A 25857-nucleotide genomic window follows, 5' to 3' on the forward strand; every position below is an offset into this window, starting at 1 on the left:
ACAACAACAGGTCCGAGAGAATACTGGAAGATGCAACCTGGACGTGAAATTAGTTTTCTCGCATTATTCTCATTGCTGGGAAAACAGTATTTCCGTGTCTTGCATAGAGGTCGCTAAACTACATGTATGCGATGTGTAATCTGGGACAGCAAAACATGAAGCGGTGGCCTAAATACAGTCACTATTGTCATAGCTTTCTGCATCGCGAAACCATCGCAAAGATAAAAGAACAACGTTAGTTATTCTCGAATGGCCCCCAGTCTTATAGTTGGGGCTCTCAGTATTAGAGCGTCAGGAAGCTATGAACGAATGGATGTTTTTTTAGTATAGTTGCTCCCTTTGAATTCTCATGGCTACCGCAGTATACCAGTTCTGCGCCAGCGTTCTTCGAATTCCGCTCGCCTGAGTATTTGTGCTGATGGGTCCCGTGAACAAAGAAGAATGCATCTCCCGAAACAATAGAGAGATCGCACTGAAGAGCTGCTTGCCTCTCTTTTGCCTGTTTCACGCCCTTTGTTTCAAGCTATTCTAGGCATGCAGGAAGGCACCATTGCTCCTCGGCTAAGCCATCGTGCACTGTCTTTAGTTTGTTCGCCATTACATGCACTTCTTTGCAATGGCAGAGCTTCCGTTTGCAGAACTAAATGATTAGGACTGATTGTCTCAAATAGAACTTTTCGAGCATAGCCGCGGTTATCTCGTCATTGTTTGTCCAGGGAATGAACCAAGATGCGTTGAAATGGTAGCTGGAATGTCTAGTCTCAGTGGGGAAGTTTGCGTCGAATGTCTCATGCTTCACTGTACTAACCGTCTTTTACCAACAAAATAAAAGTGGTTGTTGATGGGCTTGTGCCATTTACAGCTTTCTGCGCTAACGTTGTTCTCGCTATGGTATCGGTGAAAAAGTGAACGTACCGTGCGAACCAAAGAACTTAATGAAAGTGGCTTCGTGGTGGCAGGCATTTTTATAATTTTCTTCATCATCATCTTTCGGCCTTTCCATTGGTCGCACTTTCATTAAACAAATGCCGAGTCGTTGGCCTGAATACCCATCGCGTGGACGTCTAAAAAAACTATTTTATGTGATTGTAACGAACATACTATGTTTCAACCAGCGTTCCTTCGCTTTTTTATCGGCATCCATTCCGCTTAGATGGTAGAGTGCAGTTAACAAAGTCATAGAATGAAGCACATTTCATAGCAATGGGAATCTGTTTATTTCTTATATACAAGTACACTCAGGTGCGCCGACGCGATGAAGGCGCCAAGGTACCACAGGCGCCCACCGCTAGTGCGGCTTCACCGTTCGCGAGAACGCATCCACTGCGTCGCACTCACTGCTACAAGCTAGTTGTAAACTTTCAGTGCTGTTTGAACGTTCCAGCTTTGGCCATAATGATTGGGAGAGTCCTACATTTATTAAGTGGCTCGCTTGCTCCTTGGCGTCGTATATTAGTTAGCTGCTCAAGCAGTAGAATTTCGGTGGTCTTCGAATATTATGAATGCTAAAGCTTCTTCGAGTTTAAATTTGTACTATCATGCAGACGTTTGCCCACACGTGGGAACTGAATTTGCAGCTATCGGACCACAATCAGCTGTGTGAACTTGGATCGACAACAGCTTCTTGCAAGTGGCGTGCGCGGCAGGGGATGCGTTCTTGGCACGTGGGATGATGTCGCATTTATGGTTCGCGATTTGCGAAATGCAGTTCACTGGAGGGGCAAGCTAGCAATGCAGTTACCGTTTTCGGTAACTCACTTTCAGTAAAATAATTGTTGAAATTACCATGATTGCTGTAACGAAGATTTCGGCAGTATTTTCTTGCACGCTGCTTTCTGTTCTACTTGCGATTCCTGCCAGGGAAGTACTGCGACCAAATATAGTAGGTCTTCAAAATCCTTTAAACGATTATGGTGACAATACTTCAGGCACAGTACATCGACTCTTGGAGTAATTAGCACCAAGAGATTTAAGTTCTGGCTCAGTTCAGGCAAGGACTCCAGCGTAGTTCGAGTTTCGATTACGTATCCGCACAACTAGAACTGTCGAACACACTGTTGACATAACATTCTCGGGAAAGCAATACAGTTAAAAAAAAACAGTACGACGAAGCACAGGAACAGACCTATGCACCTGCGTGAGCTTGTCCATAAAATCACGGTTCTAGCAGGCGCTGAAAGCAACACACTTATACTTTGCACTCTGCAGTAGCATTTCTGAGTGCCTTTCATTCCCTGGTTACCAATCTTATCTGAAGTCTTCCAGAAGCAGTCATGCGTCTGTTCTAACTGCATTCAAACACATTGTGACCATGTGGACTTTTTGCGTGGATCGAGTACCCTACTAGTAGGGGCTAGGTGTCGTTTCGTTGGCAGCACAGTGAAAAATGCACTAGTGGCATGGGCAGAAGCATAGGCCCGGTGGCGCTCCTTTGGCCGGTCTGGAGTCCACCTCCGAAGACTGGTCCAATTTTACCGACAACAGCAGTGGCTTGTAAGCGTGCTCTGCATCTTTCTTTTCCACCTTGTTTAGTTTGACAGTCACGAGACGAGGCAACCTTGAGAGGTCTTTCATGGGACCTCGGGTTCGGCCGAAAAATGACAGAGCACCGTAGCCGCCGAATGGCTCGCTGGGTTGGAACCTGTAGAAAAGCCGCCTCTTGTCATGCAGCCCCGGAAAAGCTTCCTTCTTTCCGCGCCAACTGTCACGCTCCTTTTTTGTGCGTGGCTCTGGCACGGCCTTCGCCAGGCGTACGACATCATCCGCAGCTGGCTGTGACTTGTTGCGCCTCAGCTCGGGCCGCGCGGTAGGCGAACCACCCTCGGGTGCCATCTCTTCTAGAGATCTGGCGTCTTCAACTTCTCCTCGAAACTCTTCCCTTCCGGCATCTGGCTGCCGATTGAAGTCATCGTCAAGCCAGCTAGCCGGATCGATAACGGATTCAGGCTGTGGTAGCGGCGGGTCGAATCGGGGTGGATTCGCAGAAAACGTGTGAAACTGCACCCTAGTGACCGATGGCTTTCCTGAAACAGGGCCAATGCTGGTCCACTCCTGGAAGCTCCCGCCATTTTTATGGGGGTCAGTGCCTTCGCTAAAGGTAGGCATCACGCGTTCTGGAATCTCCACCTTTTCAGCTTTGGACCGAGCCTTGCTTTTTGACGGTCGAGGTTCCGGCTCCTGACCATCCCTTATTTTGGCGAAGACTCGGGCTCTGCTTCGCGACGAACGATCTCGCGTCGGCGCTGTCGTGGTTTCCTGTTTTGTCTTCCTGCTGTCGGATGACGCACCGATGCTAAGCAATGGAAGCAGTATCAAAGGCTCGTGGGTTTTGGGAGACGCTCTGGCTGATGTCTTCGAAGACGCCTTCGGTGTTGGCGGCTTCGGGGAAGACTTGCTGTAACGTGAAGTCAGGGAGAAAGAAGACCTAGATCGTGCTTCTTTTTCTCGGTAGCGTGTGCTGCTTGGTGGTTGCCGAGGTGGTGGCGGTGGTGGCGGCAAGGCTTTCGGGGCTACAGGAAGGGTTCCTTCGGTAGACGCACCTTTGGTGCCGTTCTTCTTGTTCCGGACTAAGTTGAGGTGGTAGAAGCTGGGTGCCTTGCGGCAGTCAAACTTGTACCACCAATCGCACACGAAGTTTCGCTGGTTGAATATTGTGCCGTTGACGCAGAGGAAGCTCGAGTTACGGCCATCCGCTAGGCAGTTGTGGTAGACCTGAAAGTGACAATGACATAACACTTATGTCAGCAAATTAATCACTATATACACTTAAGAGTTTCGGCACAGAGCAAGAAAGGCCTACTGATGTTGAATACAAATTGACGTGGCTTGTATGATGAGCCTGAAAAGCTAAGGCTGTTGAAACCTGAAATGTCAGTGCACGCTTGCGAAGAGCAACAGCAGAGTCACGTTGTAGGTTTGCCACATTGTGCCCGCAGCACAATAACATTTCATCTCTGGAGTACCACGCTTGAAGATTCCACAGAAGCTATTTGGCACGACTCGACAATAGCTTCAGCGAGGCACAAACTCTTTTGACGCCCTTCACAAAGACCTATCTGATTCTACCAGAGCTCCACTCGCTACTGAATCCATATTCTTTTTCCAAGACAGCAAGCTTGCGGATGTGACGTCTTGAAAACAGTACTCAGCGTTCTTTTCTTTTGTTGTAGAAATTTAATAGAAACAGGACATGGTTTAAGAATGTGGTTACCGGCATCGTTCACGAAGTTATCAGGAGTAGGTGTTCGCATGTTGCAAAACGTTTAAGCTGACTGACAAACGCTGTTCGGGCACTTCGTGCGACAAGAGTGCTTTCTTTCGTTTGCTTAGGAGGTTTCATTGAAAACTTGAGAAGCTTGCGTAAGCTGTCGTAGGTGTCCATAAAGCTTTGCAGATCGTCTGGACCTTATCTATTGAAGTACGTTCGCATTCAGAATTGATTAGTTACTTATTAGAACGTGGTGGTACACGAATGACAGTATGTAATCTGACTCCTTTAATAGCCAGGTACATGAAATTATATTCAAAATTTCAGATAGAGTTACCTGGCAGTCCGTCTCTACGTCGGCAAAGTATCCGGGGAACTCTTGATTGCTGCAGCGGAACTCTGTGATAGGTATTTCAGATATGGCGGGTGCTGTGCCGATCGGCCGGATGGTAGGAAGGGCCGTTTTGCCCTGCGAGAAAACATCCTTCAACGTGAGCCACTCTAATAATGGACCTGCCGGGCGGAAGTCACAAATGCTTCAACAAACCTGCGAAACCACACAAGCAGGACATCTAGAGGGAAGATTTGGCAAAAACAATTACCACGCATTTGTGTACATATAGAATCAGAAGGAAAATATTACACTGAGTTAACGTATACGCCTCTTTAAATTAATAAAAAAATTGGCAGTGGCTTAGCTCGGCTATGCCAGGATATACGTAGCGAAAGCTAAGGCATAGCATGAGCCTTCGTTAATCTTGATTGCAAGTCCAGGTTAGTTTTGTTGTCTATGTTACGGCGTTTAGCCAGTCGTTCGGCGCGCTGTTCGTCTATTTCCTGGGCGATTCGTTTCCTCTTCATCTCGTTCCGATGTCGATTCCAGGCCGCCTCCTGCTTATCAGAATTGTCGCCGTCCCTACTGCCGCCTCAACTGTGGTTTCGGTGCACGTGAGTCTCCTTTCGAATCTTCCGACATGTTATCAGGCACGCGACGCAGCTGGCGAAGCTAGTGGAGGCGAGCGCAAAGACGAAGAACGCGGTGTGACGTCATGAGCCTCCTCGGAGCACGGCCACGGCGAAATCACAAGTTCGCGGCCAGTAAAGCTTTCGCTTTAAAAGAATGTGGGATTTAACTTCCTGTAAGCACATAGTTGGTTACGAGGGACGTTGTAGTCGTGGGCTCCAGCTGAACTTTTAGAAGCTGCGGTTTTATTGCCATTATCGCAATGTGGACGACGAGATCGCACCCACGACTTCGCGCTCTGTAGCGCAACGCCATTACGTGACAGTTCCTTAAAAAAAGGAAAAAAAATATGGTATGCGATTTGAATCTTTGATTTTGGCGTCTCTTAGTTGCACTCGAACCTCTGCTTTCGTGTTGTTTAGGTCACCTTAGGCGAACCAAACCCATGAACCGACCGCGGAGGCAACTGCATTCCATTAATTAGCCGGTTAAATATCAAGCCACCTTCTTGTGTGTGACGTCATTAGCGACGTCATTACTACCGCTTTCTAATTCCGGTTTTGCAGGAATTTCGCTAAAGTCATGTTCCAGAGGGTCGGGTTTTCTAATGTTTACGATTCAGTGCTTTGGTGTGCGGTAATCAGTGACTTCTAATTGTTTATAATTATTCCAGACACTTCAGGGAGAGATAGATATATTATTTCAATGAAGGCAGAGAAGTCGGCCTGAGTTAACACGCTCTAAACATTTCAGTTGTAACTGAACTTATGTTCGGATATAATACGTGTAATGAAACGCATGCATTTTACACTGTACTATATATTTCTAGTTTTTTTTTTCTAACTTATCTTGAACTTCCTCCCCGCTCGTCTCAGGAGGGGAACGGGAAGGGCTGCGCAACAAACAAGAGTGTCCCTCGATGTTCATGCCACTGAAAAATTCACCGACGATTACGGTACTCCCTAATGCGAAATTTGAGCGCACTTCTAGATGTGTTTTCATTTCACGCGTCAATATTTTGTATTATGGTTATATAGGTACACAGTTTATATTAGGAAGAGAACGCTGTGAGCAGCGCGCTTTGCTCCCGTACAGACGTCGCGCGCTACTCTGGCGCCATTTCGTAGCCATCGTTGCCCGTCCTGCGCGACACTACGTTCTCCTCACGCTTTCGTTCCCTCATTGACGACAGCAGCACTTCGGCGCACGGAAATCGTGCCACCAGTGCCAGCAGCGACAACACCCAAGAGGGCGTCACATCAAGCCGTAGCACTCGTAGCAGCCCGCCGTCCCTTGCAGATGAAGTGAACCACGTCCTACACGCTGGTACTACGTACTGACGACGCCGCGGACGAGCGTAGCACTGCCCACCTCACGCTACCCTGCGCCCCCCCCCCCCCCCCGGGAGGCGAAGATGACAGCGCCCACGAAGCTGCGGGGCCCGCCTCCACGCATGCGCAGACCGTTCCCCCTCCGCTCCTTCTCCCACCTCATGTTTTCACTCTAGCGTTCTCCTCCACTTTCTTCATTTCTTGCTGTGCTCGTTTGTTCGATTACGCCGGCGAGGTATGACCTCGACGCTGATCCCATGAACGGGCGCGTGAGGCCTGCGTTCTAAAATGCGATTGAAAAAATAAAATAAAATATTGACGCCGAGTTCATGAGAAATAATTTTTCGCGCAGATGCTGTTATGAGAACAGTGGCACAGGAAGAACTGTCGACGCTACGCATATTGATGTGCCAGCCGTTTCTTGCACGGTGGTGCGAATGTTATATTAAGGCGCGCAGAATGAATCTCATCGAGGGCGTTGAATTGCATCTGGTGGAATTTAGAAAAATACGAATGACGTAGAAAAAAACGATATTGCCCCGAGCAACAACACTTACCTTTCTTTGGCCTGCGCAGATGGTGGACACGCCTGGAAATAATGAAGAAGAAGCGTATGAGCTAGCGGAAGGAAATTTTCTCAGTATTTTTGGCCGCGACGAAAGCGCGCATTCTGGCCACACGTCTTCCATCTGCGATTCAAAAGCGTGGAATTATCAACAAATGACTGATATGTAACTTTCCTGAGGGTCTTGAGTTCCAATAGAGCTTGTCGAGTTTCTATATCATGTGTTGGAAGAACTGTTGTTGCTTTAAAATTTCATAACCATTCGACGAACTATCAGGGATATAGAACAAATGAAGAATTTATACTTTTTCGTATGGAACTGCAAGTGAGTACAGCGAACTTGGAAGTGCTCATCCCTGGTCGTGCCCATACCGTCGTGATTGCATCAAGGAAGACAAGAACTTCATCATCGAATGGCAAATGGTTTTCTTAGATTATGAACCGATAAATGCCCTACCTAGTTTTAATCACAACTTATAAGAAGCGCTTATCAGTTATAAATTACCGAGATAAATGCAAGTATCTCTGTTCCATCGAGGGCCGCAGATTAATGTTTCGCCAGTTTTTTCGTTCATATGCGCTGGGGCAAGTGCACCGAAAACACACATACACACGCACACACACACGCGCGCGCAAACACAGGCATATTCATGGCATTCCAACATGGTAAATAGCGGACACCGTGACACGTGATCAAATAATTCGAGCTACAATTAAATACGTCCTACATATGCAGTAGTCGGCATCTATTGAAGTATTTATAAAAAAAATGAAGGCTACAAAAGCTTCCTTGAATGACAAGCTCCACAAGCCGACGAACGGACAATTGTCATCAACAGAACACAGTACTTGAGTCGTCAGCTAAAGGAAAAATTTAAAAGCGATGTTATATTAAGATGCCGATAAAGCAAAGAGGTGAATGAATGTCATTACATTTTTAGCGATTTAAATAATAAACAAAATAGAATAAAGCGTGTGACTCTCGATTGCTTCACTATCTCAATAGCGCAACTAGTACACTAGGTAAGCATGCACACACAGCATGTGCATATGAGTGCACATGCTGATCGTAAGATACCCTTTAAATTATTTTGAGAACGATATATAGTTACCCATCTGAAGCAGACAGTGAACACCAAAAAATAAAACATCGTGGGAGATCGGACAGGCAAAATAAAATAGACGTTCCTAAAGCTAAGCAGTGCCGCTGTGGTCGTCCCTCGGAGTTATCCATTGCCTTGACTGAGTCAAGTTGAAGTAATAGATTGGTGCCCTGCTGTACTAATGCTGAATGAATAAATCAGGAATTAGTAAATAATATGTCTTATGAATAATAGGAAGTAACGACTTATGCGCAAGTCCACTGTAGCAGTTGTCTGCAACGGATTAGATAAAAAAAGAGAAAATAAACTGTGCCACAATGCAGCACCACCAACAGTCTATTAGCATGCGACAGAGTGTCACAATTGCGGCTTCTCGACAGTTCCGCGCGCCTGGATTACGGGTTACTCTGAACGCGCGCTTTTACGAAAGTTACGTTTTTGTGCCTCGTACCTCTCACAAACGCGATTTAGCTCACACTGTGGTTGCGCCCGCGTACGCTTAGCATGCGTCGATTTTTCTGCTAGATAACTCGAAAGTGGGCGAAGTCCACCTGTAATGCTGTATAGAAATACGTGACCGATGGTTCGATCGAGCCTCAGTTTTCCCCCACGGCAGCCCAAGTGTCATTCTAATCATTAGGCCCCGATGACAAGCATGCTTCTGTCGTACCAAAGCTCTGAAATGTCTGGCGTGCGCGTCTCGGTATTCTTTCCTCATGATGGTTAGAGCTTTGAATTCTGTGCTAGATCGTACTACCTTCGGGATCGGCCCATATATTTCGACAAACCAGTGCCTACAAACTGGCTGCAGCCCGTCTTATAATGCTACTACATTAAGAGCCTCGTATCGAGCAGGCAACCCGAGTCATATTTAAATTTCTCTTTAAACTTCGCAATATTTGCCAGATTGTTTTGCAACAAAGCTCCCAGCTGTGGCAAGAAAAAAAAAGAAGGAAAGAATGAAATCCCGCACGAAGCTGTCACAGCGAATATCTCCACTCCTTCGGGTAGCTACTCTATGCCATACACAGAGAATAATAATAATAATAATGACACGTCGCGTCGCTCATCACGTTGAACACCGCGCAACACAGCACGGTTTCGATCGTTCCCAAGCGGTAATCCAGGAGTTGGGGTAACACCGTCGTCGCTCACCGAAGACGAGGAGAAGGATCCATGCGTCGGCGACTGCTCGCGAGAGCCGCATCATTTTCTCGCCGTGGGATGAACTGCGCGCGCGGTGCTGGCGGCGCCGCGGAATCGCCGGTGCGTCTCTCCTGTCTCGGCTCGGGACGGACGAAATGGCGAGTAAGCACTGCTGCCAGGAAGAACTGGTCCGCGCCGAGGTCTTTATAGGACGACCGCCTCTCCCGCGGGCCGCCCGCTCTTCCCGGCTTCACCCCTCCGCGTCTCCTTCGCCGAGGTGGAGGGTAGCGCGGCCTAGCGTTGCCGGACACTTCCGAGAGCCTCTTCTCGCCCGGGGACCAACGCGTCAGCTGTCGTGTCCCGCGTGACCCGGCGAAAATCGGTTCGTTGGTCGCCTTCTCGGCGCGCCACGCTTTCACCCGTCCACCTTCTGATTCCCCGCTTTTTTTACTGCCTCTAATTAGCGCTTGACCGCTGTTTTTCTTCTGCGTCGTTTGCACACCGATGAAACAGACGACAAAGACCTAGAGGTAGCACATTAAAAAAGAAAAAGAAGAAGAAAGCAGACGGCTCAGTGTGTTAACGCATAGAAAGTGAAATCCTTCATGCTCGTTAACCGAGGTTGTACTCGACACATTGAATAAATTTCGAATGCTGTGGTAGTGCATGTTGGCTTACGTGTTTGAGAGCATGTATTACGCCGAGTTTCGTTTTTACATAAATCTCATATCTGTTCGTGTAATCGACAAGTTGCTTTGCGCCGGAATCACCGGCGGGCAACCGCAGAGGCTCGTTTGAGAAAGCAGAGCGCGGGAACGCTGAGAACTGTCGCGCGTTTCAACAGTTGAACAGAACGAGAGTGTACCAGTGCTTGTAGTTCCACGATGTAATAGCATTGGTGACAGCGACAGTCACGTGGCTATTAGGCTGCGCGTCATGAACTTGTGAGCACGGAGAAAGGCTCTTGACAGGCCCAAATGTGTCGTTATTATAAACTGTCACCTTCACCGAAGAAACTTAGTCTCCGAATACAGGGCAAACGAGCGTGTATACGGACTCTTCGGCCCGCCCGGAGCGTGGGTCTTCAGCATAACTTCATCGTGCGCAAAAGCCTTTGGAGAAAGTGTGCGCTTAGGAGAGAGTTGCGTTTGACTTTTAAGCAAAAGTTTCTCGATAACTGTTCTCGGTAACTACGATAACACCGCTGTTGATGTGGCCAAGTACGCAGGGAATAACAACTGTCCGAATGATAGGCGTGCGTTGCCACGAAGAGGAACCGATGTAGCATGGGGTGCTCTGTCCGTTACACTTTACTGCCGCTGTTACTCGAAGGAGTACCGGATGAGCTCTGGTACGTGTTTCTAACTAAATCTGATCCGTTTCTAGTCTCTTTCGTGGCCCGATACAGACTACAGTAAACTGCAAAACAAAGTGCCCCACTGACCCCACTGAGTTTGTGCTATAGGGTACGTGCCCCATGGGTTACTAGTATGTGCCACGATATGCATACCTGCAACTGGGGCTACTGGGTATGTGGCGGCTATTAAAGTTAAAATTATGTTCTGGGGTTTTACGTGCCAAAACAACGACATGATCATGAGGCACGCTCTAGTGGGGGACTCCGGTTTAATGTTGACCACCAGGGTTTCTTTAACGCGCACCCAAAGCCCGGCCGCCGCGGTCGAGATTTGGTGCCGGGTCGTCGTGCTTAGCAGCGCAACGCGGTAACCATAAGCAACTAGGGTGGGCTGCGATGACCATGATAATGATGACCGTAATAATGATGTTGATTTTGGCGATGATGAGGATGATTCGAGTGGTGATGGCTATGATTGTGGTGATAACTGAAACAGAAATATCGAAATCGATTCAACCTCTCACTGACGTCGACCTGACGCTGTCACTCCAGCACTGCTCTCAAAGTAAGTCATGCTGTTCATACGCTCATTCTCACCCGCAACTCACATGAAACTTTATTCCAACATTCGGGATGCTAAAGTGGCCAAGAAGACTCGCCCAGGAAGGTACTTTCCTTCGTGGACTTGAATTTGATGTTGAATTGCCTTCTAACTTTTCGGTGAAAGTGACACTTTGAAGTTATTTTAGAATGGATTTATTCCCAATTCGTTTGGGCGCATTCGCAAAATGGTAAGCGAATGTCACTTGAGTGATTGTCAAGTAGGCGTTAAGGCAGAGATCTATATATGCGGTGCTCCATTGAGTGGCAGTTATCTGTTCCGATGACTTATTGATGTTCGTAGAAAAGTACAATACTAAGGCACTACACACACACACACACACACACACACACACACACATATATATATATATATATGTATGTATGTATGTATAATATATAGAGGAGGAAGCACGGCGCAAATTTAGGCAGCTAACACAGAGTCGTTTTATGTATTTACGCCCGACGCGTTATTTGCGCACATGTGAAGTGTTCAGTTTTTCTGGTACTTCGCAAATGAAATTGCAAAATTGGGAAACTGATCTATGTGGCACGACACGCTACACCGACATCAAGAAAAACCGATTATTTAGCGGGAATTCCCTCCCCCCCCCCCCCCCGTAGAGCTATTGCTTTCTGTATCCTATCCACAGCTATTGTCGCCTATATTGTACTGTACAGGGTGTTGCAACTGTCATGCACCAAGATTTACACAAACATATCAAGATACCGCGTAGCTGGACGGAACCAAGACAATACTATTTACCGTCGCTTGAGGAGGAGGAGGAGGAACAAACTTTTATTTGCGAAACAGTATCCCGGGGTAAGCCCCGGTTCTACTCTATGTGGGAGGTCTCCTCATTCCAGGAACCCTCTGGCCTTCGCTGCCTCCTTGGCACTGGCGACGAGGTGTCGTTGTTGTTCCAGGTCCTCGGAGACGGGCTTGGCCTCTCACGTTTCTATGAGGTCTTCACTTTCTTGTCTGGCGTTACAACACTCTTTCGGTGAAGGCAATGCGTCTTCGTCTAGATGCCATGGACATTCAAGGATGAGGTGCGCCAAGGTGTCCGGTACGCCGCACATTGGGCAGTGGTATCCTTGTAGCGTAGGGTATGTTCTATGCATGAGGATTCCGTGGGTGTAAGCATTACTCTGTAGTCTTCTGCGTGTAGGGCTTTCTTCCTTGTTGAGCTTTGGGTGAGGTGGATACTCGGATTATATTTTGTATTCTGCCTAATCACATAATTAGTCTTAATTAGTTAATGAATTCTTGAAATGAACTTTTGAAATGGACTTTTGAAATGACGTGGAAATTGTCAATGAGAAAATTGTAGAGCAGAATTAAAAACTCCCGATGCATCTTTCTGTTGGTCAGTAGGTGCTACATAAAAGTGTTTTTCCGAGCACGAAAGAAGCCCGCGATTCCACACAAGATTGCCGCGTGTCTGGCCACTCCAGGCACTTTGCGTGGATTCACGGGCTTATTTCACCTTGGTTTCACCTTGGTTTTGTCCAGCCACGTGTGGCGCTTGTATGTTTTTAAATTTTGGTGCAGGGTAGTCGGGAAACAACCCTGTGTAACAAAAATGTGTAACCCTGTGTAACAAAAACAAAACCCTGTGTAACAAAAATGGTATAGCGCACAACCCGAATCGCCATTTCCGACTGTATGAACAACCTTGTTTAATCGAAATGTGATACATTACCGAAACATAGCACACATTAGGCGCAAACGTTACGGGTACAGATAGCTATAAGGGGTTAATGTTTTATTATTCCCGAGCATTGTACTCCAAGTTTGTCGACAAAAGATTCTTCCTTTTCTTAGTTATCAGCGCACTATGACGCAAATCTGGATTTTCGAAAAGGCAACGATTTGATTTGATTGATTTTGATTTGATTTGACTTTGACTTTAACATGTCGTCCTCATTTGCAGCAAGAAAGCAACAACCTTTATTTATAGCGAGAAAAAAGGTTTCCGGTCACTAAGTGATCCTTGTGAGGTATTATTTTTCTGAACAGGAGCTTTGTCTCAGTTCCTTGACACGCGGAGTGCCTGGTACAACACTTGGCGCCTGGCAATACTTCATCCTATTTCGCCACCCCCTCCACCTTCTTTAATAAAATCCCGGTCAAACAATCCTTCTAATCGAAAAAAAAGAAAAGTTTATTTCTCGATGTGCAAATAAAAAAATAATGAGAAACGCAAAAAAAAACAAAAAAAAAACAAGGAGCATCATGCGACTTCATGAATAAGTGAAACGGCAACCCAATGACATGACTACAGCAAACACTTCGTGTGGACGGAAGACGCAACACCATCGACCCCGTGAACTGCCTCGCCTCTTCCTCCTCCTCCAGGAAAACCAGTTTTCTTTCGCGCACTCCTCTACGTGGTGCGTCAACAGCTGTCCAGCGGCTGCCTTCAACGGGGCCGCGCTGATGGATTGATTAATTAAGGGCGACACGTCGAAGACTCGCGCGCACGTGACTGTTTCACAGCGCTGGTGTTCTGCTCGGATGGCTCGAAAGGATCACGACAATGAGGTTCATTTGCTGCTCGATGGATCACTCTAGCACGCTTTTGTCCCTAGCGACTTTTGAGAGCGGGACATTGGTGCCGCGTTGTAACCCGGCGGTTTATTTGACCCGCATAGGCCTGCCTGCCTCACAGAATCTTTTCAACGACCACTGCAGCGACACGCCCGAGTCGAACAATTGCCTATTTCCTTTCTTTTTACTTTTGTACACTTAAAAAAATTATGCAACCTTTAGCGCGTATCTTGTGTCCAAACAAGAATTGTCGCCTGTCGTACTCAGGGTAACCAACATTCTAATGGTCGAAGTAAGAAGGGAGCGTGGGGGGGGGGGGGGGGGGGAGGGCGCACGGAGTGGAGAGGCGGGGGCCACAGAAAGCGGGCAGCTAGCAACGACCGATGCTGTCAGTGGCAGGAGCCGCCCGTCTCTCCATGAAACAAAGTTCCAAAGCTTTCTTTAGTCCTAACACGTCGCGATTTCCATTAAGAAACGCGCGCTACTTGCCTAGCTAGCACACATACCAGCATAGATAGGGTTAGGTCATTTCTGTACCTGACACGGATATCAACATTGTAAACGCTTAAGGCCTACACCAGAACTAAAACCACTACGAAAACGAAACTACCTTTGTGCTTATGGCAATGCAACAGATGACAAAAGAGAAGGATACGCAACTGAGCTAACCGTCAGGTATTATAAAATAATAACTCTGGTTTATTACAAACGCAAAATTGTGTCAAGTGGACGTCAGGGCTGGGTCAAGGTGGGACTCGGGAATTTCACTCTAAAGTCGGGACTATGCCAACTAATTTCGTGTGGTTGGCAACGCTAGTCGTATATGCGTTTATTGAACAACTGTGACACACCCGCGTTCATTTGTGTGTGTGTGGGTGTGTGTGAGTTTTCTTTCGCCCTCTCTTTCTAGGTGTGCGCATTTTTTTCTTTGTCTTTCTATCTGCCCTTAACAATCCCCAGTGCAGTGTAGCAAACTGCATATCTACCTTCCGGTTAACCTCCCTGCCGTTCGCAGCTCAATTCTCTCTCGCTCTCTCTGTCTGTTTACTTCACTCTTTAGGAGTCTGCGCTGGCTGCATTTTTGTCAATTACTATGTGCCACCTGGATCCATGTATGTCGTTCTTAATTTTAAGGCACCAGGTGTGAAGCGTTAAAGAAAAGGAAGATAAGCAAGAGAGATGACAGTTATTGTTATAATTCCGGAATTTTATAGGCAGTTCATCTTTCGGTACACAAGAGAGCGCTAACTCTAAAGACACAAAAGACACTGTTGCGTCCAACACTGCGAGGCACAAGAGGCTGAGGACTTCATCATTGCTGGATTTCAAGTGGCGTGATGCTCAGGCGGTTGTCACTTAAAGCGGACACTAACGGACACACTCCAAGGCATGTGTAAGAATTATTTACCGCCTACTATAGGGCACCACAACAATAAAGCATCACACGTCATTTAAGGCTCCTGCCAAGAAAAAAAGAAGAAAAAGAACAAAGCCCCGTACAGTGCAGGTAGTGACCTCGACCCTCGAAGTTATTAAGAGGAAGGTTTAGCTCGGGGACTCATATCTAAATACATGAGAAAAAAGAAATTCTTTTTCTCGGCAACCACTATACGAAACGTTGTAAGGCTTGCTGTGTTAAAACTAAAAAGTTAAGATGTAGTGACTGTCGGAAGCAGAATTTTTCATTTACGCCATCAATCTAAATATATAAGAGAAATCGTACTGTCGAAAAGTGCAAATTTTAGGAAAACGAAACTATCGAGTTTACAAGTCTGTACGCAGTGATGAAAAACGATATCATAATTCTGTAAATTGAATCAATTGTACATATAAAGCGGAGCAAATTGCTGTACAATGCACCAATCTGCAGTATAGGGTTCTCATGTGAGTATGACTTCTTCAAAACCCTTGTAAACATTGTAGTCAATTTACGTAAGCTGTAAACTTATAGATCAAATTTGTCCTCTTTAGATGCTCTAACGCATTCAGTTTACAAAACGGCGTTATCTGCTTTTGATGCAGAGGGAAAAATTTGTAAACTTCAGACTTTTATGTTTCTTAAAGTTATAATTAAAAAAATATTCCATGCAGACACTGAGGACCTAAGTCAAAATTTCACTTCCAACAGTCACTAACATATAAATTTCGCTCTAAAATGTAACACATTTCCTCAATGTGGTCCGGTGGGGAATCTTAGAAGTATTTCTGCGGTTTACATGTATCTGAATAGGCGGCATTGGAGTAGGGCTCAAGCTAATGTTTCCCATTAAGATGGTACCTTTCTAGCCAACACGTTCTTAATTATTTCTGTTCTACATTAACTAACATCTCAGTTCCAATCATTTCAGATGAAACGTGTTTACAACAACAGTTCGCCTTCGAGAATCCCGCACGTTGGGGAGACATTATCTTCATCCTGGAAATGAAAATGGGCCTGCTAGAATCGAATTAAGTTCTTAGGACAAATATTCAGTGGGTTCATTCCGCAGAGGTCCTCATTTTCTGCTAGGCGCTTTTGCTCCCTTTCGGACCACTTCCGATTCACAATAAGTTCTATACGCGAAGTAACGATTAATTAAACTATCCTGACATGCGATAACGGCCGTTCAGCCGTTGAAGTGTCAACAAACTTGATGCTCCACAGAACACCGGCAACACTATGGCATTCGCGGTTATCACCGTGGATGAATGCAGTATTGCGAGCGTAGTGCTCTCAAAGGCACACTGCTATGCATCCGCACACACGTACGGGAACGCTCGCGCGCATTCGCGTACGGACGTGCGTATACCCCGGCATCAACGAATGAGTTGACGTGGCCTACTCGGTCACGTGAAGTTTCGACACATGGCAGTACGCGCAAATCGCGAGCGCCTCCGAGCACAATGCCGACCGTCTCAGCAGAGCACATCGCCAGTGCTCAGCGCCTATCCCGATTACGCAACGGAGGCCAGGTGGCTTCTTCTTCGCGCGAAGCCCTGCATTGTCCGCCGACCACGGCTCTTTGTCGCTGCTCGAGCGGCCATCCGGGGCGGTAGCCTTATTCGGGCAACAATTATCCGACCCCACGGACCTCTCATGCGCTTTTTGTCATGCGCGTGTTCGTACACCCGAGTAGGCACTGTGAGGCAGCCAGCCGCGTTGCGTAAGAGGACAGAACGCACGCTCGTGCCAACATCCTCGCAACTCCTCCTCCTCCTCCTCCTCCTCCTCCTGCTTTGCTGACTCTGTGGTGGTCCGCTTTTCCGAGTCCTCCGGCCGGACCATGCGAATCGTCCCGGCGGTTTGTTCTTGGAATTCAACTCTCAGCGACGAAATGTTGGACCGCTTTTAACATGGCGGAAAGTTTATGCTTTTCCGGAACAGCGCAGGCTACCTGCTGCAGCATATCTGAAGAAGGCAAAGCACCGATCTTTAAAAAGGCTCAGTGATTAAAAGCAACAGAGATGCCTAACGCATCAAACACCGATAACGGCGGCAGCAGATGTGCTATCTTTCACTTTGCTTTGTAGCTCAGGAAATTTCATGCGGATAATAAAACCATGTATTTATTTATACACACTGTTCTTCTATTTGTTGTTGTTTTCAGAAGTAAAACTTCCCCGACACCTTCATCTTTATTTTCCCGTTACCGTGCATAAATGAATTAATCAACGTCCTTTATCTTTACATATAGTAACCCAATTATTTTCTAGTTTCCCACTTTGGGCGTATCTCGTACATAGCTTGGACGACAAGCTTAAAACTTCGGCAAAAGGAACAAGAAAGGATGAAGGATGTAAAGAAAAAGTAAATTTACAGGGTGACAGATGGCGGCGGGTGTAAGTGATGTTGTTATACTTACATAGTGGCCGAGTACCCAAGTTTTTGCGGATGAACACACGTTAAAAAAAAAAAAGAAAGAACTGTCTTTTTAAGCTTCTCACGCATAGCAAATCGGTGGATGTCATCTGCGTACGAGACAAGCGAAATGAAATTTGGACATCGAAATGCTGCTCTTAGTGACTGCGTGCTAAATTCTCCTTCACGCACTTATTTTGCTTAAATACAAGTATTCCGACACTTGAATGCGAGTTATGTGGTGTAACTACGTCGAGCAATCTTTTCAGCAGGCGTTTGCTTTGAGAAGGCATTTATATACGACGCGCGAGGAAAAGTAGCGGCCACCGGTCGAGTGAAGTGAAATCTGAAAGGAGCGTTTTTCTGCGCACCGTATACTTTTGAACAACTTACAGATGACCCAATTGGTCCTCCATTACAGATAGGTTAAATTAGCGCCAAACAGTGGACGGGTCCAAATACAATACAGACAAGGACGAACTCTACTATCAATTGTTTAATAACAGCGCCACTCACCACCTTAGTTTGGTGGCTATGCGATTTGCGCGGCTGAGCTCGTGGTTGCGGGTTCGATCCATGCCATGGCGACCGTATTTCAATGGCGGCGATATATAAAAATGCTGGTGTACTTGAATTTAGGTGCGCGTTAGAAACCCCCTTGTAACCTGAATTATTCCGGAGTATCCTTCTACGGCACGCCTCATAACCGTATCGTGATTTCGGCGATAAAAAACGCCACAATTTGCTTTGAATTAAATTTCATAGAAGGAACACTCCCTAATGTCAATACAATTTAGAGCGAATACACACCGTGTCATCATTGCGTCACCCCACAATAACTATGACATAAACGTAACGCATGTCGAAGTGCTGAACTCATGAATTCCTCCTGGGAATTAAGCAAGCAAGCAAGCAAGCAAGCTCATGGACGCCCCTTTCATGCAAACTGAAGCCTTGCTTTTTTTCATAAGCAACGCCTCCAAGCCAAAAGAGCCGAGTTCTTGTTCTTGCTCTTGCCAAGAATATTTGTCTCATGGGTCGATATATGGTGACTATTCCATTTCAATGCTATGCCTTCTTTCTCTTCGTCAGTGGTCTCAGCTGATCCACGCATCGAACCACCCAACTTATCGCCGGGTTCGGCCGGCCATGAGCGGTGTATGATAAGGAAAGAATAGAATTTAGCAAAACGAATCCTTACATCATTTCCAGCCCTGGAGCAACAGTATCGCATAACTTGTCCATGGGCTAGTTGGCTGATATTCCGTTAAGCCGCCGTAGCGCAAACGAAGCCCGACACATAGAACAGAAGACGAGCGACCATAGAACAGAAGTGTCAGTGATTCTCTCACCCTAACTAATGCTGTTTCACGTATTGTTGTAAACCCGCCCCTTAAGTTATACCCCGTGTGGGGTCTTTAAGGAAAGAAAGAAAGAAAGAAAGAAAGAAAGAAAGAAAGAAAGAAAGAAAGAAAGAAAGAAAGAAAGAAAGAAATACCAGACGCCACGGATCCCAATGTGTGATGTAAGGTGGTAATCTCTAAGTTGTTTCCGTTCGACTCTATTCCATTTCTTATCACCCATCGCAGTGACTTGCCGAACCGCCAATAGAGAAGGCGAGGTCGTCGATTCGAAAGTTAAAGCCTGCAGGTATTCTCCGGTAGCTTTCATTCAGCTCGCTCGGAGGCTGTTGGGCTGTGTGTCATTGTGCCGCGACCGTCACTACGAACTAACAACATGACGTCATACAGGCACGCCTGTAATATGGGAAAAATATGGGAGTGCGTGAAAGCGGCTGCTAGCAAACGTAGTTGCACCTGTTTTCTTTGAAGCTAGGAAATAAACAGTGCGAGCGCTCGTATGGACAAGACGTGGTCTTCTGGCTTTCATTTTTATTTCGACCTAGTTAGCATTATTCAAGTTTAGTCTATTGCCCCTTCTTGTATGCAACCTGTTAATCTTCTCCGTGTTTTGCGCCAGCCATATGAAGACGAATATCGCCTAGGGTTCTTGCATGTCTAAAGGCTAGAGTGTTAATGGTGCTTACGCAAAGTTTGACACTTCGTTGTTTTTGTACGTAAGTCTTGCGCCGCTAGCCTTAGACGTTGTTGAAAGAAATATGTCAGTTGTGTGGTTCCTTGCATAGAGCTACACGGAACGAATCGAGAATTAGGACAGCTACCCTGCCATTGAAGGAGACGGAGTGAGCATATGAGAAGAAAAAAGAATGTTCTTAAGCAAGTGGTTGTACGAGGCTACAGAGGGCATAATAACCTCAACAGAACTAAGGCGAGGGCCAAAGGTACGCGCACGAGAGTGAACTTTTCTGCCGGGAACGTTGGAAACCGGAAAAAGGGTGACTTCTTCTCGTTTCCTTTTCCATCTCTCTAAATGGCGCCATCGTGAGTCGTCATTGTAACGCTTTTCAGCGGAGAACTCACGTGGGAAGTTAGCCGCCCACGTGCCCACGTTTTGGGTGCACGACATTTATCTTCAGACGTACGGTAGCGAAGAAAGCGCCAGGAAGTCACACGGAAACAAGGCAGCAAGCACGACCTGCAGGATGCACTCTTTTGCAGCAGAGATATTATAAACACCGCCACTGCAGCTTTCTTACGAGGAAACCTTCATGGCAGAATTCTGGAGAACTATTTAGCCCTGTATTTGGCGGGACAAGGTTGCATAACGGCGGGTTGCCGCAAGTTTTTTGGTGGTAGGAGTTTTAGTAACTGCTGTTTACTGTTCTGTTGTTGGCCTCTGCGCCGGTAGTACTGAATAGCATTACTTCTACCAACATTTCTCCTGAAAGATCTCACGTTAGAAACGGCGGAAATGTCGCGTAAAAGGAATCGGCATATAGTTGTTACAAGTAGCAATGCTTCGCGCGTAGTCGCTGGCAAGAACTCTGAAGTTCGGGGTTATCGAAAGAGACAGAGAGAAGGAAAGAAGGAAAGGTAGAGAGGTTAACCAGACTGAGTCCAGTTTGCTACCCTACACGTGGCGAGGGAAATGGGGAGTGAAAGAGGGAGAGAGAGAGAGAGAGAGAGAGAGAGAGAGAGAGAGAGAGAGAGAGAGAGAGAGAGAGAGAGAGAGAGAGAGAGCTTAGGTGTAGGATGTCTATAGTCGGGCACTCAAGTCTGCTGCCTTCAGGTAGTGAAAAAGCGCTCAAACTACTTTCTGGGTTAATGAACTGTGAGGCCAGGCTCCCAAGATCGTCGCTTCTGTGAATGGCCTGTCATCCAGTCTATTCAAGGCACACTGGAGAGGCTCACGTTGATTATCGAAGTGAGAACAGTGGCACAGAAGATGACTGATGGTCTCTTTACACTTGCACTTAGCGCACATTGGTGAATCCGCCATTCCAGTACGATAGCTGTAGGAGTTGGTGAATGCTACTCCTACCCACAGCCGACACAGCAGTGTTGCGTCACGACGTGGAAGGTTCGATGGTAATTTAAGTTTCAGTGATAGGTCGAGGCTGTATAAACGACACTTAGAGTTCTGTGGTGTATGCCAGTAATTAACGTGATGGTACGAGCGAGACTGCGAAGCTCTCTTGCAGCGTCGACTCTCGATAAAGGTATAAGGAGTGTCGGTGAGCCAGCCTGGGCACATCGGGCAGCGTCATCGGCGAGCTGATTACCAACGACGCGACAATGTCCCGGCCACCACTGAAATATGATATCATGTCCTCGTTCAGAAGCGCAATGGCAGGTTTCGTTGATTTGTGACACCAGCAGTTCATAATTGTTACGTCGTAAACTTCGCAAGCTCTGGAGGGCTGCTTTCGAATCACAAAATATTGCCCATTTGTTGGGCGGTTCTTTTTCAATGTATTCGACAGCAGCGAGAAGAGCGGCCAGTTCGGAACCTGTAGATATTGTTACGTGTGAAGTCTTAAACTTGATGACGACCTATTGACATGGTAGAACAACGGCGCCCGTAGAATTTTTCGAGGCAGAACCATCCGTGTAAACATGGATTCGGTTAGCGTATGAATAATGCAAAAGTTCCAATGTGATCTGCTTGAGAGTCACGGTGGTCAAGCTAGCTTTCTTCACTATTCCTGGAACAGCAAGATACACAGGAGGCTTTTTCAAGCACCACATAGGGGATGGCGTTCTTGTTGCGGGTCAGTGCCTCAAAGAGAAAAAAGAGTGCCGGTTAGCCGCAATTGATCTGGAGAACGCTGCCTTGGGTCTCTTCTCAGGCAAGCGAGCGAGATGGTGGTCTGGGACTCTGGATATATGGCGAACATGCGCCCGGAGTGCGTCGATAGCTATATAGGTCATTATTGGGTGGTCTCTCGCGGTGGCAATTGTTGCCACGGTTGAAGCATTTCGAGGTAGCCCCAGACATGTTCGAAGGGCTTGGCCTTGAAAGCTCTGCAGGACATGGATGTTAGTTTTGTTAGCATTGGGGTTATCGAAGCCTACCGTAACCAAATAGGTCTAGAAGATTTTCAACCGCGTCGAGGGTGAACCAAGATGAGATTCTATCATGACAGTATCTCTCACGTTGCAAGAAAGACAGATTGAACAGTTGTCACATATAGGACGAGATTAGCACCATTCACTTGCCATAAATGTCGGAATATTTTAAGACTCGTCACAACGGCTCATATACGAAAAAAGAGCGGTGTCTAGCGGAGTGTAGGAAGAAATACCATTATCAGCGATGGCTGATAACCCCTAAGGTCCCTTTATCAGCTTTTCTGAAGAAATGCTAAGTACCGAAAACGTTTTCGGTGTTGCCGACGCATTTTAGTGGACAGCGCCCACTTCAGGCTGGGAGCTGCTTCCGTCCGCCATGTTCATTCTGTGCCAGTCCAGCTCCTGAGTTCGACGGCGCAAGCACGCTTGTTTTCTTGCTTGTGCAGCTGTGTCGGCTACAGATTTGCAGCGAAGGTGACTTCTGTATATCTGTCGCGGTTTGCTGGAAGTCAACGTACCTTTCAGGACGCTTCTTGCTGCTTGCTGCTGCAGCAGCCACGGCCGCCCTAATGTGCGTTAGCAAGAAAAAGCGCGGGGAAAAAATGCGGTAGGAAGAAAAAGCGCGTTAGCAAGAACGTGGCATCTGACGCGAGCTGCGAGGGAAAGCATGGTAGGAGAGGAGGAGCTTGTCCCTAGTTGGCAAAAACCGATCTAGGCACTTGAATGACCCTGTTAGCAAGCAAAGGTGCAATGGCTGACTATTAATGAAGGAACGAAAGAAAGAATGAAGGAAACAAAGAACGAAAGAAGGAACGAAAGAAATAAGAAAACAAATACCGAGCGATCGACTGAACACAGAAAGAAAGAACACAAGAAAGGAACAAAGAAAGAAAGAACGAAGGAAAGAAAGAACCAAATAAGGAACCAGAGAACCTCTAGGTAGGGCATTAGGCACTCGCATGTGTCGATAAGGAGGTCGACCTACAGCGCCATACGTTTACTTCACACTGCGGCTAGTTATCTTTTGCAAGAATGACCCCTCCGATCCTATAATTTAATGCATTATCACGTGCGCAGCAGGCCTTCGCCTTCACGAGTTGCAGGAGTGTAACAAGCTGCTGAACTTTCTTTTATTGAATTCTCGGTTTTTACGCGCCCAAACCATTATCGGATCAGGAAGCACACCGCAGCGGCGTATTCCAATTTAATTTTGACACTTTGAGTGTCCTTAACATGGACCCCATGGGCGGTATACGGGCGTTTTTGCATTTCACCTCCATCGAAATGCGGCCGGCGCGGCTGGCGTTGATCCCACCACCTCGTGCTCAGCAATGCAACGCCATAGCTACTAAGCTAGCACTGTAGGTAAACCTCGGGGAAATAAAATCGGGTTGGGTAAGGCCATGTGTTTCTTTTTTCGTAATGGCAGGTAACCGTTCTCCTTAAATGGTTATGTAACGTTTTAAGCACTTTTTACCAGTTTCCAACTTGAATACATCAGATGAGTTAAGTCTTTGCCGAGCTCTTGACATGGAGAACATGTCATGTATAACAACCACTAAAATTACACGGTGAGTAACTTATGTTGTGAACTTCTTTAAATGTCGGCTAATCTGTTACAGGCACGTGATTCTTTAATTTGGTTCCCGCTCTTCCGAGCGCTTCAACAGAGAACAGAGTTTTCAAGAGAGAGAGAGAAAGAGGCCGAACAGGAAACGATGAAAGTCAGAGAAGCTTACCAAAACCCATCTCGGTTGGCTACACTGCGCGAAGAGATGGCCCCGCAAATTGGTATGAAAAGTGGAAAGAGCGAGACATAGCTATGTCGCAAAGTTGACGGTACGTGCAGCATTATCAGAGTTCAGTTCCACGCAGGAAGGCTTCAATAATCAATTAGTGCATTCGGGGCCTTTTAAATATGTGCAATTTAAATACCAACAGGGCTATATAGTCACGGGAGCGCTTGATCGCTAAAAAAGTAAATGTTGGGGTTTTACTGGCATGAGCGACAATACGATTACCAGGCACAACATGGTGAGTCGCTCCAGATTAACTTTCACTGCTTGGGTTTGTTTATCGCGCGCCTAAGTCTTAATTCTTCAGCATTCTTGCATTTCACCTTTCACCCTCATTGAAATGCGGCTACCGCAGCCGGGATTGAACCCAAGACCTCGAGCTCAGAATCGGAAAGCCATAATCACTAAGCTACATCGGTGTATGTTCATAAGTATCGATGGAAGACCGAAGCGCCTGAAGCCCGTCATTGCATGCGGATATACCTCCTTATGTTCTAATCGCCATCCAAGGTGTGTCAACACCGTCCTCTCCTTCAGCTTCCCAACGCAATGAGGAATGATGGGATGGTACGATGCCAAGTCCAATGGCGATTTAGAACCGTCAATAACGGTACTAGGCGGCTGATCTTCCACTTACAAGGAATCAATCCTTTGCGCCAGAATTCGCTGTATTTCCCCAAGAGGACACTGCCGGATTTTTGGCCAAGGTTTCCAAGTGCCTTATATGGGGCTCCGTCGGGCCCAGACGATGATGACTTCCTACAAGTCGCAAGCGAAACTTCTAGCTCATCAATAGAAAACGTGAGATCCATGCGAGAGTCCTGGAATGCCGCAACATCACGTGATGTTAACACAAGCAGCGACGGGAAGCCAGTAATTCTTGCGCAGAAGTCCTCTGCAATGTCCATATCATGTCGTCCTTGATGAAAGGCAAGGGACTTAAAGAGTGGCGCCGTTGCGGAGACAGTTTTAGACCACGCAGAATTCTCCATATATATAACAGATACTTACAAGGATCCAAGGATTCACTAAAGGATTTCCATTTTGGAGATTGTAACGTATCGATGCTGCACTGGATCTTCTTTTGGATCCGCCACGGCTACCGCAGGCCGTGAATACATTTTGTGGGCCTGTGTCTTCTTTCTACTCGTCGGTGAATGACTCGAAGCCGTTCCAATTTGCTTTGCCTTGTATTTTGTATACTTTGGAGAAGGTCTAGAAAGGAACATAGTCTCTTGTAGTGCATTTCGAATCTGATCCTCCAAGAATGACCGGCGGCCTTCTTGACATACGGCTTCCACAAGCGTCCTGGACTTAATACAGACTGTTCTAGGAGGGTAGTAGATCATCCCATCATCTAACCTGCAGAAGTGTACTGCTAGGCGGAGTCGTAAACCCCACGCTCTTCAACGTAACACCGTTAGGCCTAGTTGGATCACTGCCAAGGAAGGTCCAGATATCCATCTGTGCAAACAATATCTGCATCTGGGCGTCCGGCATGACACGTCCCCAGATACGAGCAAGGCTGCAGAAGGTTCTGACGCAAACGTCTTCTTATCTGCCTATGAAAGGCCCTGAACTATCATTAGGAAAATTCCTATTAGTCGCATTCACACGTAAAACAATGACTCTATATGTTAGGGCGCATAGTGGACAAGTAATTGGTTACGAAACAAAGAACCGTTTCTTTGGAGTGATCATGGACCGTGATTTGTCCTTGACACCACATATTTCATATATAAGGAAGAGGTTCACTGCAATAGCCAATGTATTCAAATTTGTCGGTGGAAAGTCTTGGGGCTCATCTGTGCAATTGATGCCACAGCTATAGCATACATTATTTATGGGCTTCCTGAGATACAGCCTGCCTGTGCTGGGTAGCCCAGTAAAACGCACCTTCGCACATTCCAGAGTATGCAGGCCCAAGTTCTACGGACATGCCTCGGCCTCCCGAAGTGTGCAT

The 25857-nt window shown here is 46.7% G+C and overlaps 1 protein-coding gene across 1 annotated transcript; it reads right to left on the reverse strand.

Annotated features, from left to right (window-relative positions):
- Positions 1-1193: 1193 nt before the first annotated feature.
- LOC126523549 (uncharacterized) lies at positions 1194-9685 on the reverse strand. Its single transcript, XM_055066759.2, has 4 exons — positions 9326-9685; positions 7060-7091; positions 4545-4676; positions 1194-3711 (listed from the first exon to the last, which is right to left on the reverse strand). Exons 1-4 carry the CDS (start codon positions 9378-9380, stop codon positions 2392-2394), a joined length of 1539 nt encoding a protein of 512 aa, XP_054922734.2. The 5' UTR covers positions 9381-9685; the 3' UTR covers positions 1194-2391.
- Positions 9686-25857: the final 16172 nt, after the last annotated feature.

Source organism: Dermacentor andersoni, chromosome 6 (assembly GCF_023375885.2).
Source record: "Dermacentor andersoni chromosome 6, qqDerAnde1_hic_scaffold, whole genome shotgun sequence".
Lineage (NCBI taxonomy): Eukaryota > Metazoa > Arthropoda > Arachnida > Ixodida > Ixodidae > Dermacentor > Dermacentor andersoni.

Excerpts from the sequence above, each read along its gene's own strand:
- LOC126523549 (XM_055066759.2), bottom strand. The coding sequence starts at position 9,380 with ATGATGCGGCTCTCGCGAGCAGTCGCCGACGCATGGATCCTTCTCCTC. Across the intron at positions 7,092-9,325 it reads GATCCTTCTCCTCGTCTTCG|GCGTGTCCACCATCTGCGCA; the intron begins GTGAGCGACGAC and ends CATTATTTCCAG. Across the intron at positions 4,677-7,059 it reads TCTGCGCAGGCCAAAGAAAG|GGCAAAACGGCCCTTCCTAC; the intron begins GTAAGTGTTGTT and ends GTTTTCTCGCAG.